This window comes from Ascaphus truei, chromosome 3 (genome assembly GCF_040206685.1).
Source record: "Ascaphus truei isolate aAscTru1 chromosome 3, aAscTru1.hap1, whole genome shotgun sequence".
Classification (NCBI taxonomy): domain Eukaryota; kingdom Metazoa; phylum Chordata; class Amphibia; order Anura; family Ascaphidae; genus Ascaphus; species Ascaphus truei.
In genome coordinates, this window is record NC_134485.1 from 230013048 (window position 1) to 230033458 (window position 20411).

Below are 20411 nucleotides of genomic sequence, written 5' to 3' on the forward strand. Positions count from 1 at the left end.
AGAGTCCTGTTACTTGCAGGTGCACCACCACACACGCCTTGTAATGGGGGACTGGTTAGACTACACGGGCCAATATGAGATTGGGTGGGTCAGGCCAGAGGGATACACCCGTTACATAAGAAATTGAAAAAACCAACAGGAATACCAAGCCACAAATGCCCCCCAAATATTGTCATAATAATGTATTAATCTGTACCCTAAAGTGGTACAGATTAATATATTATCAGTCAATGTGCCTCCCTCAAAAAATAAAAAAACACATCCAATGAAGAAACCTGTAAAAAGAGACATTTACAAACATTTAATATATTACTTACCATTAGAGTAATAGGAAGCGCACGTACCTTGAAGGCCTCCAACAGCATCCAATGCCATCCGCCATGAAGATCTGGATCAGGTACCCAAATCTTCTTCTTTCTTTCTTTAATCACCTTCTTCTATCTTCATCTGTCACCATTTCTTGATCTTCTTTATCTTCTTTATCTTCTATCTTCATCTGTCAATCCAAAAAAACCCATGGTAAATCCCAACCGATGTTGTCTCGTCGTCTTCTTGGGCTCAAATGGGGCGTCACGGCCTTAAATAGGGCTTGTGACGTCACATTTAGCCTCAAAATGGTTAACAGCCACCTGATTGGCTGTTCAAACCATGTTCTGACTTTAATTTTTTTTTTTTACATGACATCACTTAAAGGGAATGATGCCAGCCAATCAGAATGGCTGTGGTTCATTTGCCTTTAAGATGACTTCACTAAATCCAAGATGGCCAGCGTCACATGGTATTTCAGCCAATCAGAGTGTGGAATAGGTTCCCATGATCTGATTGGCTGAAATACCATGTGACGCCGGCTTCGTCACGTCATCTTAAAGGCAAATAAAGCACAGCCATTCTGATATGCTAATGCAGTGTTTAATAATGGGCAAATAATCTATTATCCATATCTGGATAATAGTTATTTTGCACATTATTGTACTGTATGTGTTAGGGGGGGGGGGGTATTTAGTTAGAAATAATGTTTAGTATTTTTGTAGGCACAACATTGGTAACGCAGGCAAGCGGGTACCCCGGGACTCCAGCGTTGACCCCGGGATGGCCGCGGGGTCAGCCGGGGACATCCGCGCAACCCCCGGCCTCCCTCGGGGACCCCCGCGGGGTCAGCCAGGGACACCCGCCGGCCTGTTGTATGGGTGTTGCGGATGCAAAAATGTAAAGCAATACATTTTTCAAAGTCCAGCTTTTTTTGAGTCTACCTTGAGCTGGCGTGTTCTGTTGAATGCCACTTTCGCGTACGCGTACGCTAAGGTTACGTAGCTTAGTGCATCCCACTTAAGGGCAGCATTTAACGCAAACAGGGTAACGAACAAGCAAAGTTGGACTTAGAAAAATTTCCTGAAAAAAGTCAGTTTTAGAGCGTAAAGTGCCTGTTTGCGTGGCTTAGTGCATCGTGTTCAGCGCAACATCATGTTCTAAGAGCACTTTGCCCTCTAAAAACGACTTAACGGAGCTTAGTGCATGACCCCCATAGTGTATTAACAGCACTGATGCACTTGTGCTGTTAATACACTATATGTGCACTTATGCTGTGCAAGGGGTGCTAAAAACGTTTGTTCTGCTCTGACCCCAGAGCTATTTGTGGTTGCATTTAATTGATATATGTATATTTACTATTTACATCAGTGCAGTTTGGGCAGTACACACTATTCTAAGTGCTATTTGGTGGTGATTCAATTAATTAATGACGCCAACTTATCTCCACTGTCAACACTTTTAATATAACATCTGTGCTATATACTGATCCTCTGGGTTTTTACCCTGACTGATTGCACCATCCAGTCCCCATTACCTACCATTATTATTTAGTAGGATTATTTATTTACTTATATATAAGAGGAGTCCCTGGTGCATTTGTTATTTGATTTAATTTTTTTTAAATATCGTTATATACACACTCGGTAATATATGTTTTAAGTAATAAAATAAAGGTGTGCATTTAAGTGAATTTTCTTCGGGGTACAATCATTTTGTACTCTTTATTTCCACTGATTCACTTTTCAGTTCACAGTTTGCACCCACTTCATAATTATCAGCTTGTATTTGTAAGTCATTCACTTATCATTTCAATTAGTATGGTTTAGTTGATCACTCCCTAATCTCTCTTTTTTGTTAATGAATTCCTAAAGTATGTTCAGAACATTTGTTTGTAACAGTTGAAAAGTTATATATTTATAAGATGACAGCTAATGATTAGCTACAATGTAAGCTATATTTGGGTACTGTACTGTATTTTTTAGATTAAATGTTTAGTTGCTATGAGTTTTCTTTAAACTTGATATATTAGTCTCTGAGTAGCAGGAACACAACACCTATTAGCAACATTCTTGTCCCCAGTACTAGCGAGGAGTCAAACATAACGGTAATTAAGTTATTAAGTAGAGATGGGCGAATCTGACAAAAACATTTTCCCGGATTTAAAAATCCACAAACAGATTTGGTCGGTTTGTGCGGATTCATCAAAAACTGCCATTGGGTACATTCCATGGACGGATTTGTAGAATCCAATCTGTGGATTCATCATTCCGTTGGCAAATTCTTATGAATCCGCCACCACATTGCAGAATCCACGGCTTGGATTCTACAAATCCGTCCACGGGTTACGGAATCCGCGGAGCATATTGGTAATAATAAAAAATCTGCAAAATGTCAATCGACCTTTTTGAAATTGATCCGCTGAAATCCACGGACCAAAGGAATCAGCCAATCCGCTACAGATCCAAATTCGCCCTCACAATTTGCCCATCTCTATTACTAAGCCATACTATATTGAGGCATCTTGATCAGCTATTATTAAACTTCATACTTCTCTCCTGGTATGTACTAGCAGACAGAGTTTACTGACTGGGATCCTCAATAACTAAAAACTGCCAAGTACATGGCACTAACACATCAAAGCTGTCGTACCACGTACGTTTCAGTGGCCCGTAACTTGTAGCAGTGACAATTTTCTTATGGCACTACATCATAACATATGCAGGCTTTCGTTAGCTAAAGGCACTAAAATATGTATATGTATGGCGACAATAATCCCTTCTTTGACATTCTACCAAGTGAGGGAAAAGATTGCTGAAATGAATAAAATGTACCCATGTTAGCACTATCAGTATAACATGGCTCTGAAGAACATCGAATAACACTGCAATGCAGTCAGCTCATTGAGAAGAAATGTGCTACAGAGGTGTAAGTGTCCTCATAGTGTAATCTTGATGTCAATGAATAGATGGCGTGCTATACATTTTCTCCAGTGTGCTGTCAATCTTCTGCCTTTCCTGAGCACTTCATTAGTGTTAAAAGAAACCATGGCATTACCCAAATGCTTAACACTGCAGAAACTAAAAACATAGTGAATATTGTGTGTCTTGCTTAACACTCCTGATCTATTCTTATTGTCTTTTTATTACGGTTTGATAATAATTTGATTCCCCCCCCCCCCTGTTCTTGTGATCAGAGTGAAGACAATGAGGGGCCAGTAAAAGAATTGCTGCAAAGAGGAAATAGTCTTAAACTACAAATTGGGGATGATAAAAAGCGAGAAGAAATAAAGCGAAAACAACAGCTGTTACAGTCTAAACATAACACTCTCAAGGTATCCAGTATGAACTATAAAGTGAACATGTTTTATAATATAAATGCTTTTGAAAAATATGTGCAGTCTATAGATGTTTTGTATAGAAGAGTGGTTGTAATGCAGGTTATAGTCAGTAGTAGTTGGAGATAGTAATCAGCATATTGCTTAAAGAAGCTTTAATCCGGTTGGAAATTGTTTTTGTAAATGTAATAATTTAGTGGCTTTCTCCACACTTTTCTTTTCACTGTTAATAATCCGTATTTATAAATGTACATGCTGTTATTTTCAGGGACAAAAGAAGGAATGGGTCTGAGCACTGCAGAAAAATAAGGCTGGCTGGAGGCAAAGAATAAAATTAATTCACTTTATTAGGCATGATGCCAAACCACTAACATAAACAAAAAAGAAAAGTCCTCTGACGCGTTTCCCTCCTATGGAGCTTTATCAAAGAGTTGTTATTTTCAGGGACAATGATGGCTAAAACCAAAAATAGAAGGTTATACAGAATACATTTTGCATTGGAAACACTTAAGATATTTAGGTTAGTGTCTGTCTAAGGAATGACCTGCTACTTATGTTCAGTGTTCTGCAAGTCTCTACAGCAGTGCAACAGAAACACAGCATTGCTCACATCACTGAACTACGGGAATGATTGTCTCAATGCTATAATGCCTCAATCCTTCGTTCCACAGAAGTGTCCAACCGCTACAAAAATCTGTGCATTCTAGTGTAAAAGTATAAATGCTATAGTGTGTAACTAATCCGAAAATGTACAACCTCACATTTCCTACACAACAACGGAGTTGGAATAACGTACTATATATACTATATAACATTTAAGAAAACTCACCCCAAAATTGAAAATATGTGTGCCTCCAGTGCTGCTTTACAATTGAATGGAATTGTTTATTCGTTGCAGCCGTGTATTGAATTTGGTGTGGTCAGAACAGTGTTGATGCACTTTGAGGTGTCTGCCTAATGGTTGTATATAAAGGTCATTTTGTAATGAACTAGAGATCAATGTAAGAGCAACCAGAGAGCACAACTAGGATTAGTTGTAAATGCTGCACATGTAAATGTTTTCTCCCTACTGGAATCAAAGGCTGTCATAGCTAGAGATGTAGCATTATCTCTAATTATGACAAAATGTTCTTTAAATCTTTCCTTCTGAGCACTTCATTACTGGTTGCATTTACAAGAAGTGAGGTCATTGATTTTCATTTTTTCTTTTCTTTTTTTTTGTGACTCAATAAAGGCATTCACCCATAACAGATAAAACCCCAAAGGAAAATTGATTAGTTTAAGAAAATTCAAATAGAATTTTATTAAATTGTTATGGCAAGAGTTGGTACTGTGGAGCGGCCATTAGGTATATAAAATAGTTTTTCTTTTCCACTGGGGAACACTTGATGATTTATACGTCATTTTAAAACCTGCAAAAATAAATAATGCACGCCCATGTTACAGATTGATTGATATCATATATCAAATGCACAATGGTTAGGTCAATATTCTTACCCAGATATGTGTGCCTACAGTATGGTACCTGTTTACAGAAATCCTCTCGCTACGTATAGTAAATAGCTTCTTTTTTTAAAAATTCATAGTATGTACATGATTAAAAGTAGTGATAATGTCTGGCTGAAGAATATCATCCTATTTAGCAATGGGCATACATCTTTGTAAAAAAAATGGCAAATGATTTATGGTTTAAGAAATGATAAGGACTAATTATTTTTCTAATGCTCTAAAAGTAAAAGTAGCTTTACAAATATAGAAAGTTCGTAGTGTCCTAAACCTCTCAATTCCGTCTTACCATGATCACTGTCTATTGTACAAGACCTTATGGTCTTTTCATTAAGATATACAAATCTCTAAAATCATACAAGATACACATTACTGAAAAGCTGCTCTTTAAATGATGAACACAAAGGCCGCTCTACTAGTTAAAATAGTTTTTTTGGACCAGGTATGATTCCAGACATTACATAAAAAGGTTAATGATAGAAAGCTATAGCTCTTGTTTTAAATAAAAAAGGATTAGGTCTTAAGAATGTTTCTTTGTGAAGCATGTTTACTAAGGAAATTATCCAGTCAATAAACTTGCATGTAAAGAAATGACTGTTTTCTTACAAGCCATTTTCCTTGTCTGTAATTTTATAATTTAAATATTTAGCTAATGTATATGTTGTTTACATGTTGCTTACACTATGAACAGGATCTGAGGTCACAGCGAAGAAAAAAGGCACTAGAGATTTCTCATCAGTGGTATCAATACAAGAGGCAGGCGGACGACCTATTGAAATGTCTGGATGACATTGAGAAAAAAATAGCCAGTCTTCCAGACCCCAAAGATGAGCAGAAGCTTAAGGTATTGTTATTTTGATATGCTTGGAGTATGTCTAGATAATAATCATTGTGTTAATTATTCATAAATTGTTATTGCTCCAGAATACTATGGTTTGGTTAAGATTTTTTTCATATAGTATTCTCATTGTCCAAATCTAATGTACACTTCATTTTGTATCTTTAGAAAAAAAAGAGCCAGTATTTTGGTCTTCCTAAGAGATCTGTTGCTTGTCACATTGATGGCCAATGTTATAGGCTCTTTGTTCTACAATTCTGTTTTATAGAAATATGGTTCCTTGCAAAATGTACAATGTGTGATTTGTTTATTTTAATAGATGCTTAGGTACCCAACATTTCAACTGTTGTTGATACCTGACATCTGTGTTTAGATTGGAGATAACCAAAACCTATTATTTAATATAGTAAGAAACAGCTTTTTTTTTTTTTTTTCTTTCTTTTATAAAGAACTTAACATATACCCAATTGTTTGGAATAATAATTTTAACTGCTGTTATTGTGTATTTTTGTTCCAGATGAACTAATGACTAACAGTACGTGGATGACCTCTTTCTTACGTTAGCACACTTCTTTCATCAGATCATATTCATATGTTATTGTCCGATCACTCCAATTTGTCAACAACATCCAATGATTTCTATTTTACATAATTTATTTTGCTTCATTATTGCTTTAGTTTACTATTAAGTAACAAAATTAATTAGTCAGACATAGAGTATGTTTGTACTATGTACTGTATGTGCTTGATGGTTCATATACTTCAAGTTAGAAACAAGTTTATATTTGACACATCTACTGTATATAAACTAGAAATCTGTAGCTAAAACTTAAAATACATATATTAACCCCAATAACTAAACATAATTGCACCACATATTATTTCTGCATAGGTTTATGGTTTGTGATGTATTGTCAGCTATTCATTTGTCACAATAAAAGTGGAAAAAATACTTGAAGAAAAAAGTGTTGCCAGAAGTATTATGCTGCTACTTCTAATGCAAGTTCATTAATTAGTTAGCTAACTGCCCTGGGCCCTGTATTGGTTTTGCTCACTAGGAGATTGATGGAGAATTGGAGAAGAAGAAAGAAGAAATGAATGCAGTGCACAGGCAAGCTGAAAGTTTGTCTAAGGATGGGGCTGCCAAGGCAGTGGAGCCAACTCTGATCCAGCTCAACAAACGCTGGCGAGAAATTGAGAGCAAATTTGCTCCGTTCCGAAGACTGCACTATGCACAAATTGTGAGTTGTTACTGGCAAACCCCTTTGTTTGCAATTAACCAAATCCTACTAACAATGAGGCGAAGAGTGCGGAGTTTGTGAATAAGAATTCTCTGCACTGCTCCAATGCAGCACCGACTGTTTGTATCCGATGTTTTAAAGAACATATTTACGCAAACCAATTGCAAAAGCAATCAGCAGTCATTAATGCATGTTACTTTTTGTTGCTTCATTCATTTTTTCATAACATTTCAGATATTATCTGTTTTTATTCATTGAACCTGTCTAACAAGTAAAAAGAAATAGGTTTCCCGATCTCCATCCCACGCAGTTATTTTTCTTCTTTTTTTTTTTTTTAATCCAGCAAATATATTAAACACAAACTTCTGGATTCTTTCTAGGCTCAAGTATTTCAATAACTTTGAGTTGGGCATAGGTGATAACCCATATTTTCCTAACTTGTTAGGGAGGAGAGACGTTAATATTGGCTTGAATGTTCTATTGACCTATTGCCTTGAGGGAACCATCAAACAGTATATTGAAAACCTGTGCTAAACCTTCATGTCTAAAACAGTGTGTGTGAGACACATACACGTTATATGAACACTATGTTGAAGCTCTTGCTGTCCCTTCAAAGTACAATATACTCCTATGCAATAACAATGCCTTTTTGGTGTAGTGGTCTAATTAAAAAGGAAGAAAATGACATGGTATAACACACTGATGTCAAAATAATCATGTAACCAATAGATGTAACTAAACTAACTGTCTTCAGTGCTGCTTTCACCTGCGGTCATGTGACCGTAGTGGTCGCGGCACTGGAGGACTAATCCTGTGAGCGGTCCTATTCAAAAGCATGGACCAGCGCGAACGCGGCAGACACTGTCTCTGGTGCCACTGAATGTTGCTTCTTCGGTAATGGCACCAGAGACATTGCCCCAGATACATTAAGCAGTAGTTAGGAGAACTGGAGGTGTTTTCTCGAAATATTAGTACATTTTTGGGTTAAATTGCATCTATTTAAGGAAAAAGTTTGAACTTATTACAACGTTTGTTCCCCAAAGTCCGTTATTATTAATAATCACAACTTTTATGGGGCATTAATAAAACACCGTTTTCTCAAATCACCTGTAAATCAAAGATAGCAACATGAATAGTTCCATTGACTGTAATAAAACACATTTGCCTACAGTATGCATTCCACCATATGCTCTTGATTGGAAGAAGTTGTAGGTAGAACATATATGAATATCTCCCAATTTTTGTTTTGTGACACTTAACACAAAAATGGCCAACTGGGTTTTTGCACCATCTAGATGTGTCAAAGATTTATCCCAAATACATGCTTTTGTCAGTAGAGGATGTCTCGTGGGCCATTTTTGAGCTACAAAATATTTGAATAGCACAGAATTACTGTGAACAATTATTTCTTCTGCTTCATAAATATGCCAACATTGCAGATAGTTTATGGAAATTAATTAGGGATATAATTGATGGCAAAAAAATAAACGAAATTATGGATGGTGGGGCATTGTTCTCAGTGTTAGCTCCTGGTAACTGTTAGTGGTTTGTTAACTTTTCTTTTTAGTATACCTCTTACCATGTTTAACCTCACTTTAGTTTTAATTGCAAATTAGATTCTAGACAGGCAAGTGTACAGTATATAATAGTCATTGAACCATAATGGTTAATTTCTTCTTTCTTGTAAAAGATAATTTGATTTAACTTACAGTAGTTGTTGCAATGTAACAAAACAATAATAATAAATTAACTGATATACATATCATGCCCTTTTCTTCCTGTCCCGTGTTGTTGTGCTTACTTAGCCTAGACTTCCTGTATTCTTTCGTTTCATTTTCATTCAGCTGTTGCTTCTTTACAGAGCAATACAACTAATTACTGTGGAGAACAATTTGCCCATTCCTATGCTAAAATGAACACAATTTAGCTTTTCAATTTGTGCACAAATTAAACGATGCCATGGAGACTTGAATGGAGAGACGGTGCATATTAGTACCTTGAAATCATTTGACTCTCTAAACAGATACCATCTCATCAAATATTCATGAAAAGGGTTCATCTGTCCTCGATAAAAGACACGGAATATACATAGTGCACTAAGTAAATGTAAAATTGCTCTTACAAATCCCCATAGGTAACCAGGCTGCATATACTGAACGATGTTGTACTACCAAAGAATATTAGCTTTGTCAATGATATTACTGTAGTTTTAACATTTTTGTTTGGGGATGTACAAATGTAGCAAAGGTTATTGCACTCGCTGATAATGCAGAATATCAATTTCAACTCGCTGATAATGCAGAATATCACAGGTTTTCCATCGGATTCAATTGCAGTGATAATGCAGAGTATCGCAGAATATTCCACATATAACACCAGCAGGTGCATTAACTCTTGTTACATCAGTAAGGTTTTTTTCCAATACCAATGTTGGGTGGATTCGTCTTGAATTTATGACATAAGGGATGGACAGAGATATGCACATTTTTCACAGAAGTTTACAAAAATCAGCAAGCATCAAACTTTATTTTTGCAAAGCTTTCAAAATCAATGGCTAGGTCATGTGGCCCTTTACATACTGCCTTTTTCACAAAATGATGTGGAAAAAGTAGTTCAATTCTGTCAAACTTGGCTGGGCATTAAATGCTGAGCAATGTACAAACAACATTTTTGATACAACTATGAACGTTTTGCAGAGCAAATTTTACCACAATTCTGCAGTCCATAAGTGAGAAGACAAAGCAAAGCATTTGGTGGAATTCTCTATATGTGTTCCCCAGTATAGTTCCATGTCAACTATGAGTGATAGTTTGGATTGGCTGTGAGTACTCTAGGACAGTCTTATGTGAAAGGCAGAAGAACTAGCTTTGAGATGTAAAACATCCAGCTGCATACCAGTTTCAATAGCCTGCTGTATTAAAACAGTAAAAGTCTTGGATTTTCCAAATTCTCTAAAAATTTTATATTCCAGATCTGTTTAATTTAGCACTATGCAGTCTGCTACTGATGGCCAGCACAGATTTGACAGTTCATTGTTACAGCGCTTTCATTTAAAACTTGTAACTCGCAATGGACACAGTGACAGTGGAAATGTCACTCTCTCCCTCCCAATGAGGATTGAAATTCTACTTCCTCTGTCTCCCTCCTAACTATTTTTTAAACATGAAATTGTATTTCCATCAGGGTTCCTGGTTCATTTGTTACTCTAATTACAAAATATTTGGTCTAGTACAATTATGCTGTCATACCTTTGTATGTTCATTGGCTATTTAGGGCCAGATAAATAATCAATTAACATTCTGTCATATGTGTTCGTTCCTAGAAGACTAAATGGATAGTTTATGTTTAATAGTACATTTGGGCTTTTGTTTTTTAATTTATCAGTATTCTGATGTGGAATTCAAACTCTTCATTTTTAGAAAGTAGATATGTTTGGTTATTCCTGAAATCTCTGAGGATACAATGCAGGAAATGCCAACTGGCAATGTTTTTTTTTAATTCTTTATTTATTATCCACATTTTAATAACAGTGAACATACAACACAGTATAATACACTACAAAACAGTACATTACAGTACAATACGACATATACACACCATTTTTTTTATTAGAATATACTTATCACACACTGATATTTTTAATGATAAATACAGACAATCCCGAAACAAAAAAAATTCTATTAAAATAAAATCTAAAAACACATCAACCCCCTTGTTTCTGGCAATGGTTTTAACATATTTGAAATGGTAAATGACAGTTAATTGGAAATATCAAAGTCTGAAGACTCACTGTGTATAACCAGGCAAAAATGCAGGATCATGCTCACTACAAGCCCCTTGTTGGGCATCCGACCTGAGGGCATCAACATATAAAAGAGGCAGGAGAAAATTTAAGAGTCTAAATTTTATTCTGGCAGTATGTTTTGAATTTTACACGTATCTGAACAGTCACTAAGCATCCTAGCCAGATCAGTCAGAGATGAGAAACAGAGCAGAGACAATGAAAGTGAGTTACCCAACTTTAAAACGTACCTCTCAAAAGAAGCATCCCAATAGCCTTTACGCATGGATACTGTCCCAAACCCACAGTCGCTCCTACGAATCATGGAGGCCAAGCGCTGCCATCTACTTTGCTTATTCCCTCACCTGCTGTCTCTGTAAGTCTCCCAACATACCACTCAGAATTTAAGTTCTCCTGTGCCGGGATTTCCTTTCTTCTTGTCTGACTTTTCTGCACCTATTGTATTATTATATTTCCGTGTACTGTATTGTCTTTGTAAAGCGCTGAGTACACTGTCAGCACTATATAAATCAAGATATACATACATACCCATTTGTTTTACCTCTGTAATCATAAGGATACATGCATATACAACAGCTGAACCCCGTTATAACGTGGTCCTTGGGGGCCACAGAATGAGACCACGTTATAACCGGGATCGCGTTAACATTTCGCCGCGCAATAGCCGATCTCTCCTCACTTCATAGGGCTTTGTCCCCGTGCTCTACTCTCTGCAGCTGTCAGCTCTAATGTGCGGCGTCGCAGAGGAGGGTCACGTAACACAACACACAACACACAACAAACATCCCCGTGCACTTTTTTTAAAAACATTCAAATCAATGTTTTATTGCTACGGTCACATACATACACCCACACCGTGTATTGAACATTAATACATTTTATATAATACACATACAGGGATCTAACTCAGTTAAGTTTGTTTTTAGAGTCTATGCCACAGGAATTGTGTGATTTCACAGACTCTGATAACACTGTGGTTTAGAGGTAATGTATTGGTAACAGAATATAGAAGGCCCTAAGTTCGATCCCTGCATGTGTATTATATAAAATGTATTAATGTTCAATTCCCACATTGTGTAGGTGTGTGTGTATGTGTCTCATAGCAATAAAGCATTGATTTGAATGTATAAAAAAAAAATTGTTTGGGAATGTGTGTTGTGTCATGTGACCCTCCACTGCGACGCCGCTCACTAGAGATGATAGCTGCATTGAGGAGAGCACTGACGTGAGGAGAGAGCTGCAAAGAGTCAAGAAATCGTATGTCCTCGTGTGGCAAAATGGAGGTTTTTAAATCGGGAGCCACGCTCAGACCGCGTTATAAGCGGATTTGCCTTGTAGAGGATCGCGCTATAACGGGGTTGAGCTGTATGTGGCATTTGTTGAGTAAACCAACATATCAGAACTCCATGTAATAAATGGTTCTTTAAAAAAGTTGAATATTATATTCTATAAATTGTATAATATATTCTATATAGAAAGTTCATACATTTTCAACCCAATCACCTATTTTTTTAAATTATCCAGAAACACTCAAACCAGTGGAACTTTTCTGCAGCCAGAGATGCCATCAGAAATATCTGGCCAAAGGCGCTTCTAACATTTTTTACTAAAGCCCTAGTGATTTTACACTTACGTAGATACAAGTTGCTTTACAAATCATGGTATACGTATATATTGGGACAAGCAAATTAAAGAGCAATTTCCTCAATGTCTCCCACAGGAATTATCATTGTGGAATAACACCTACGATAAAATGCAAGATTCAAAAGTGTATTTAAGTAAATTAATATAATATACAAAGCAATATAATTAAATCCCCCACAGTGGAAAAAGAATACTCTCTAGGGCTAACATAAATGCATGCTGAGTCTTGGAGGTAGGTTTTATGTAATAAGAGAAGCTTTGAGAGGAATTACTTAACATACTATATATAATATGTAGTCAAGCATAATTTGCTACAATTTTCTCATAAATGGGCATATTACAATAAGTCTTGAAGTGACCCGATTGCAGAGACTCCCATTCAAGTCAATAGGCGTTTTTGGCTGACCCCAAGGGTAGACCCTCAGAAGGCCGCACATTTTTGAACATTACCTTATCTCATTTTAACGTATCGATATCCGTAACGCATATTCCAAAATGTGTTTAACGTAAAATGTTCAGCCATGTTCTGTAAAAATAAGGAAACTATACATTTTAACGGACATTTGGCATATTCATATGCAAATCATATGGTAATGAGCACATTACCTGACTACAGAAATCGTCAGACCTCCATTACTGTTAAGGCTACGATAATAACGCTACAACATTGAGCACCTCCCAAAAGCTGCCCTTACTCACTTCCAAACCTTAAGGTGTATTGGGTTATTTCTACAAATTGCCTACAAAGCAAAAGGGAAGGACTTATATATGCAGCGGCCATTATTGAAACACTTCACGCGGTGTATACCTCGGAATACACATGTCATGGCGCGGGATTTCTTCCAACCGAACCGCTTTAAGATGCGAGTGCATAAAATGGCATTTTAGTGTTCTGGCTTTTAAACAGCTGAAATTGACACAGTAGCAAAGTAGCACAGTACTGTACACATTAAAATTCATTCATTTCATTGCATTAAATGGCACACAATCCATGAAATTCAAAAAAAGCAATAGCGATAAACACGTGCGCCTTGGGCAATTGGCCACGTTAATGCCGCGTGGAGGACCGCAGAGCACACGAAAACAGAGCCGTGATTTGTTTGAATAATGGCCGCTGCATCTGTACATTACATGTGTTATACAAGCATATACACGTAGATCATGTAAATGGCTGCATCACAGCAACAGATGCATATGGAATTCTGTTTTTTATTAACCGTTTAAGTATAATATGTTTTGAAAGTTGAAAGGGAATGTAATATATCTTTATGTGGCCTACTATTGTAATATTGATTGTATTAAGTATGAGTGAATCACAATTAATCTACATATGATAAAATGAATTTCAAGGTGACTGAAGTAAGAAAGCAAATATTTTAGAGCACACAGTTCGAAACACTCACTGTGTGTAAAACATGTTTTATACCATTATAAACAATCAAACTATAACTTTATACATAATCTTCAACAATAAACATATTAATAACTAATTACAAGCCATGCCTCTTTTTTGGTGGGGCCCTGCCTCCCGCACTTGGGCCACAGGTACGGCCTCTCCCATGGCGCCCAGTAACTGGAAGATAGGGTGTGGCATCTTCTCTGATAATGGAGCAGGAGGGTTAGTCTTTCCAAGTTGGGATATCCCTGCTATTGCCAGGGACTCTCCTGGTGTAGTTTGCACCAAGGAAACACAAAACTTGTCCAGTCACCGCTGCATTGCCCAGGTCAGCACATTTAAAGAAGCTGTCACCTGAGCCAAACTGGTGATTACAGCAGTAGTGTGCTGTCTTAATGCCAGCAGAATTAAACAAGAATGGTAATTTAATGCTTGCTACCTAGATCGGTCTGCTTGTTCTTGCCATCGGTGTACTAGCTACCAGCGATGCTCTGCTTGCTCCAACCTTTGGCCGTTGCCCTGGACTCAACACAGAAAAGAGGGCCCGATATGTCCCGAAATCCACCCATCTGTATTTCCATCAGCTCTCCCTGTTGCTCCATCAATCTAGCAGCATTAGATGCTGATATTGCATTGCTTCTTGTTGCAGCTGGAGTAGCAGGTGGGATAGACACAGTTGCAGATGGCGGGCAGCTATTGTAGCAACAGGTGTGGTACACTGGGAGGCATCCCGTGGGGTAGACTGTGGGGTCAGCGGGTGGAACAGCTGGGGGTCAGCCACAGGTTCAGCTTGCTCCTCATGCTCATCCAACCCGTGTGAGGTAGAGGTTCACTTGTGGCTCTACATCTGTTTCCACCTGTGACTTGTCATCTGACTCCTCAACCTGGGGCTCTGCAGCCACGGTTGCAGACTGTCTGGCCAATCATGTCTGCTGTCTATGTGAGGGTCCTGAAAAAGAAATGCATCATATTATCAAAGACTAAACTTTGACTACATGTAAGCACATTAGGATGGATTTGCTTAGACTAAATAGGCATTTGTTAACATGTCTCTTGATATCTAGAAATTTTTTGCAATATAATATATAAAGGCCTTGATCCACAAACTGTTGCTAAACTCTAGAAGGCCTTTACTCCCATGCACATACATGCTAAGGCACGCTATAGTTTATAACTCTTTTGTTTAAGCAATAACATTTAGCGAGACCTCTCTTTTTCATACATATATTGTGGCCAATAAGTGACGTTAATTACTTTAAAAAATGATTATTTCTAAAATGATTGCTATGGCTAACATTATACTGTAATTTTTGAATACATTTGTACAGGAACATTATTTGAACAACGCAGGTCTTATGAAAGCGCACATACAAGCATGTCACATACGCTATTTAGCCAATTACTTCTCACCTGTATGTGTGAGTGCACTGCAAATAAGTATAATATGATTTGGTTTGATTTTCTAGGTTGTGTCTAAAGCAGTGTTTTTGAACCAGGGATCCTAGGAACCCTTGGGTTCCCTGGGCATCCCTAAAGGGTTCCTTGTAATTTTCTGGTCATTTGAAAATTGGATTAAATACAGAAGAATTTACAATGCATCTGATCTCAGAGTTGCTATTCGAGAGGGTTAGGGTTCCTCAGAATTTTACATAGGGTTCCTTAACCAAGAAAAGGTTGGAAACCACTAGTCTAAAGTGACATTTATAAATGAGATTGATATCTAGTGTATTATTTTTGTACTGTAGTGTCACTTACCAGGTCTCTCAGAATTTGTTGAGTCCACAAGGCCAGGTAGTCCCATTACCTGGGAACGTCCGATCCCTGAGCTGAGCAGCTCCTCCATCTGCGTCAGGTGAAAAGCCTCCTCCAATTTTCATTGGCATGGCAGCATTATCTGCCATTTATTTTTTAACTTTGGCCTTACTTTCCGCCCATCGCTTTTTCAGTATATTGATTAATGCGCTGCAGCATGCGCCCCCAAATGCACAGATTTTCAGAAGTGCTGGTCTTTTGATTGACAACCCCCATCAATTTAGAGTGTTTAGCCACCACACCTTGTATGTATGTATATCTTTATTTATACACGTATAGTGCCAATAGCTGTACTTACTGTTGCACTTTACAAGAGACAATAGAGTATAGGGGATTATAGTACAATAAGTGCAAGAAATAAGATCATACAATAGGAAAGGAAAACCCTGTCCCGGAGAGTTTACAATCTAAGTGGTATGATGGGAAATTTACAGAGGCTGCAAGTAAGGGAATAAGTGCAGTCGATGGCAGTCATTGGTAGGAGTGACAGTAACCATGAGCCTCGGCAATTGGAGCGCTTCATTTAAGAGGAAAGTTTTAAGGTTTGTCTTAAAGATTGGAGGAGAAGGTGCTTGGCATATACTGAGTGTGAGGGAGTTCCACATATAAGGGGCAGTGAGGGAAAAAGATTTGTCGAGAGAGAGACAGCAGTAGAGGTGAAAGGGGTGGAAAGGAGACAGTTATGGGTAGAGAGTAGGAGATGAGCAGGGGCATAGCGAGAGATCAAAGCTGATATGTAGTGAAGAGCAGATGAAAGAGCAGATCTTGGTAAAATTACAAAGGAATAAGCGACAACTTTTAGCCATGCCGTGTATTTGAGTGAAGAAGGAAAGGGAGGAATCAAATGTCAGTCCTAAGCAATATACTTTGGCAACAGGATAAATGGTAGAACCATTTATTGTAATGGAAAAAGCGGGTATGGGCCAGGTTTAGGGGGAATATGAGGAGCTCTGTTTTAGCCATACTAAGTTTAAAGTGGCAGAGTGTCCTCCACAAGGATATAGCAAGGAGGCAATTGGAGACTTGGGACTGGATTGCAGATGTAGAGGTGGGGTGGATACATAAATCTGCCTATCATCTGTGAAGAGATGATATCTAAGACCAAAAGAGTTGATGAGGTCACCAAGTGATAGTGTGTAGAGAGAAGAGGAGAGGTCCCAGAACAGAGCCCTGGAGTACAGCAACAGACAGATCAACAGAAGACGAAGACATGTTAGCAACAGAGACTCAAAATGTGCGATGGGAGAGGTATGATGAGAACCAAGATAGAGCTTTGTTGCGGATACCAATGGAGTTTAGAATATGGAGCAGAAGAGGGGAATCGACAGTATTGAAGACTGCAAAGAGTTCAAGCAGGATTAGTATGGAAAAAGACCATGGGATTTTGCTTCTTGTAGATAATTGGCTACTTTAGTGAGCACAGTCTCTGTTGTATGAGATTTACGAAACTCAGATTGTAAAGGATCCAAAAGGGCATAGGAATTAAGAAAATTGATCATATGAGACATTCTAGCAGTTTGGAGGCAAAAGGCAGGGGGGGATACAGGGCAGTAGTTAGTAAGGCACATAGGATCTAGAGTATTTTTGAGAAACCGTCTGACCACAGCATGCTTAAAGGAGGATGGGATAATTCCAGAGGAGAAGGAGTAATTAAAGATATGAGTGAGAGTGGGGACTAGAACAGGAGTAAGAGTTCTGATAAGGTGTGATGGGATAGGATTTAGATGGCATGTGGTAGAGGGAGAAGAGAAAAGGAGTTTAGAAATGTCTAACTCTGTTACAGTAGAAAAGGAGTCAAGAGTCGAAGGAGACAGAAGGAATCTCCTTGTGGATAGCATTCACCTTGCCGTGCTCAGCAAAGGCTTGAAGAGAAGTGATGGGAGGTTGGAGAAAGTCGAAGAAGTAAAATACAGAGAAAAGTCGGCATGGTTTGGATTTGTGAGTGTTGATAAGTGAGGGGAAGTAGTGTTGTTTGGCATTAGAGAGAGCATAGTTAAAACAGGAGAGATTTATAGTGCAGAAAATCACCCCGAGTGTGTGATTTCCTCTAAACCGGTAGGCATTCAGAGAAGTGAGTGCAGATACGAAGGACGCATGTTTGCCTATTTAGCTAAGGCTGTGGGTTAACAGGACACGTGTGCCAGAGCCGAGAAGGGGCATATAGCTCTAGAGAGGAGGAGAGGGTAGTGTTCTATGAGTTGACAACATTATCTGGTTCAGAGGAAGGAAAGAGAGAAGAGAGGTTAGTGTTCAGGGTAGATGCCAGAGCAGAGAAGTCAAGTAAAATCTGAAGCTAACGGATATTACTTTTGCATGTCATTAGCTTTGAGGATGCCTGTTAATAAGGAGAAAAATGGCATCTGTTCCCTGTTTCGGGAACAATACATTATTAGGTCAAAATTAATGAAGCTCTGTGGATCTAACCCCAAGATCATCCGCTTCAGAGCTTATTGAATAAACCCCAAAGTCTGAACTGGGTTTAGGTTAGTCTTCTGCGACATATTGGGTCATATTTTCTATGCCATTATGCACTTTCCGCCGCTGAAAGACACCTTACAGGTAATTCAAGTGTATGGACTGTGAGGTGTTTTCCATAGGCAGAAGACTACTTAGTAAATATCGGCAATTTTGACAACATTGTCTACGTTTTATTTTTGAGACTTAGATGAATACACCTAGCACAGCAGGTGCAGATGGCAAACCTTTCAAGAAGGAGCAGTATTTTGAGAAAGCAATTTACATTTATAAAATATTCTCAAAACTCATTTTAAAATAGAATAGGTATTTGTTTACAGTTTTACAATACAGGGTAACATTCTATTAGCTTCATCAGCAACATTGTTGTCATTGACAGAACAGAGTAAGGCAATTTACAGACCGGACAGCAGTCAGAGAAAATCATTTGCTATCTAGAGATGAATGTAGTATGAGGCCTCTAGGGAATGTCATCTAAGCTTCCGTGCACCATCTTTGCTGATTAACCAGCCTAAAGTTTGCAGTGGTGAGTGTCTGGTCCAGGGCCATGTTAAATAAGGGGTGCTATGCAAAAAGACACCTTTCAACACCGGACGACACCATAGTTGATGGGCTATAATGTGAGCTCAGCTACTGTACCTGAAGGTGTCTTATGTGATAGCACTAATTAGTAAATATGGATCCCAATCTTTAACCTGCATACAGACTGAGGCTACAAGGATCACAACAAAGCAAACAGCTTTCTTGGAATCTGTTATGACAATTAGATGTTACCCAGTAATACAACCATTTATGACCTAGAAAGCATCAACTGTCAGTTTTGCAGCTTTCAAATGTTAGATTATTATGGTAATAGCAGTGCTTATTGCTATCATTATAATATGAGGATCATAGGCCAATGGAAAAATAAAATTATCTTCAAAGTGATATTCATTCTTATGGTTTTGGAATGGATATTTAAAATATAATATCTATGTGCAATTCAAATTGGGTATTAGATACAATGTTATTTTTTGTAGAGCAGGGAATGTTGCTACAGGCCTCAGGTGGCCCTTACAGGGTGTTAAAGGAGAACAACGAGTAAGTATTCCATTATCTTCTATTGGGATGAAGGAACTTTTATCATGGACGATCAAGAAAAATGATACTGTACTTGTTTGATGACAGTCGGAAAATCTAATAGAAATGGCCTGCACGGATGTACCCTGCATAACTTATACCGTATAATGTATACAGATCAGACATTTGACCTCCCTGCAGGGTTTTACATGTGCACTGGATCATGATGTTGCTGTACTGGCTCATTTCACTGATTTTATAGGAATTTCTTTAAGGCTGCAGTCTGGTACATTGAATGCTTCGCAAAGTCACTCCTGGGTTAAGGAAATACTGACCCAGCAAATCCAGTCAGGGTAATGATTATGTTCTTTTGGGCTCATCAACGTAAGATTGGTTGTTAGCTCTGCTTTGTGAATCTGGAAGTATACACTAATATTTGGTGTATAAGTACCCGACAAAAGCAATCTTTCTTCATAAATGAGATCCATTGTAATGGTATCCATTAAAAAAACATATGTAGATAATGATTTTTATCAATACATTTTTAATATGCTTCATTATTGTTTACAGCTTTCCCTTTTTGCTGTTTACCCAGTTAAATATACTGTACCTAGTGCATATAGGAAAGCTCAGTTTTAGAGGTACTGTAGCATAACACAGTACATTTTGCTCTATATATAAATTATAGGTCTTTTATTGTGCAATTGGTAATTACCCTTCATGGTTACTGTACAGTGATAAATAACTTCCATCCAATGAGAATGTACTCCTACACAGAAATGTTATCAACATCAACACCACCGTAAAAGCCAATTTTCTTCTCACTGAATAGACTTTTAATATGACTGCTTACAGCTTGTACTGTATTCAATTGTACATTGTGCAGTTTTTCCTTCAGGAATGCATGCACAGCCAACATTTCTAATATTTCTATATCTATCTATGTATTTGTGACAATCAGAATAGCCAAATAGTTTTCAGTGTGTGGTTAATAG

The 20411-nt window shown here is 37.8% G+C and overlaps 1 protein-coding gene across 17 annotated transcripts in view; it reads left to right on the plus strand.

The window, feature by feature from the left end:
* Window positions 1-20411, plus strand: part of DMD (dystrophin) — a 2761517-nt gene that overhangs the window by 1399781 nt on the left and 1341325 nt on the right. For 16 of the 17 annotated variants that reach the window (XM_075590265.1, XM_075590266.1, XM_075590270.1 and 13 more), the window contains 3 exons: window positions 3503-3640; window positions 5841-5993; window positions 7046-7228. In XM_075590265.1, coding sequence (XP_075446380.1) covers window positions 3503-3640; window positions 5841-5993; window positions 7046-7228 — 474 coding nt within the window. The remainder of the gene's footprint in view (window positions 1-3502; window positions 3641-5840; window positions 5994-7045; window positions 7229-20411) is intronic. The other variant, XM_075590275.1, reaches the window with a different exon arrangement.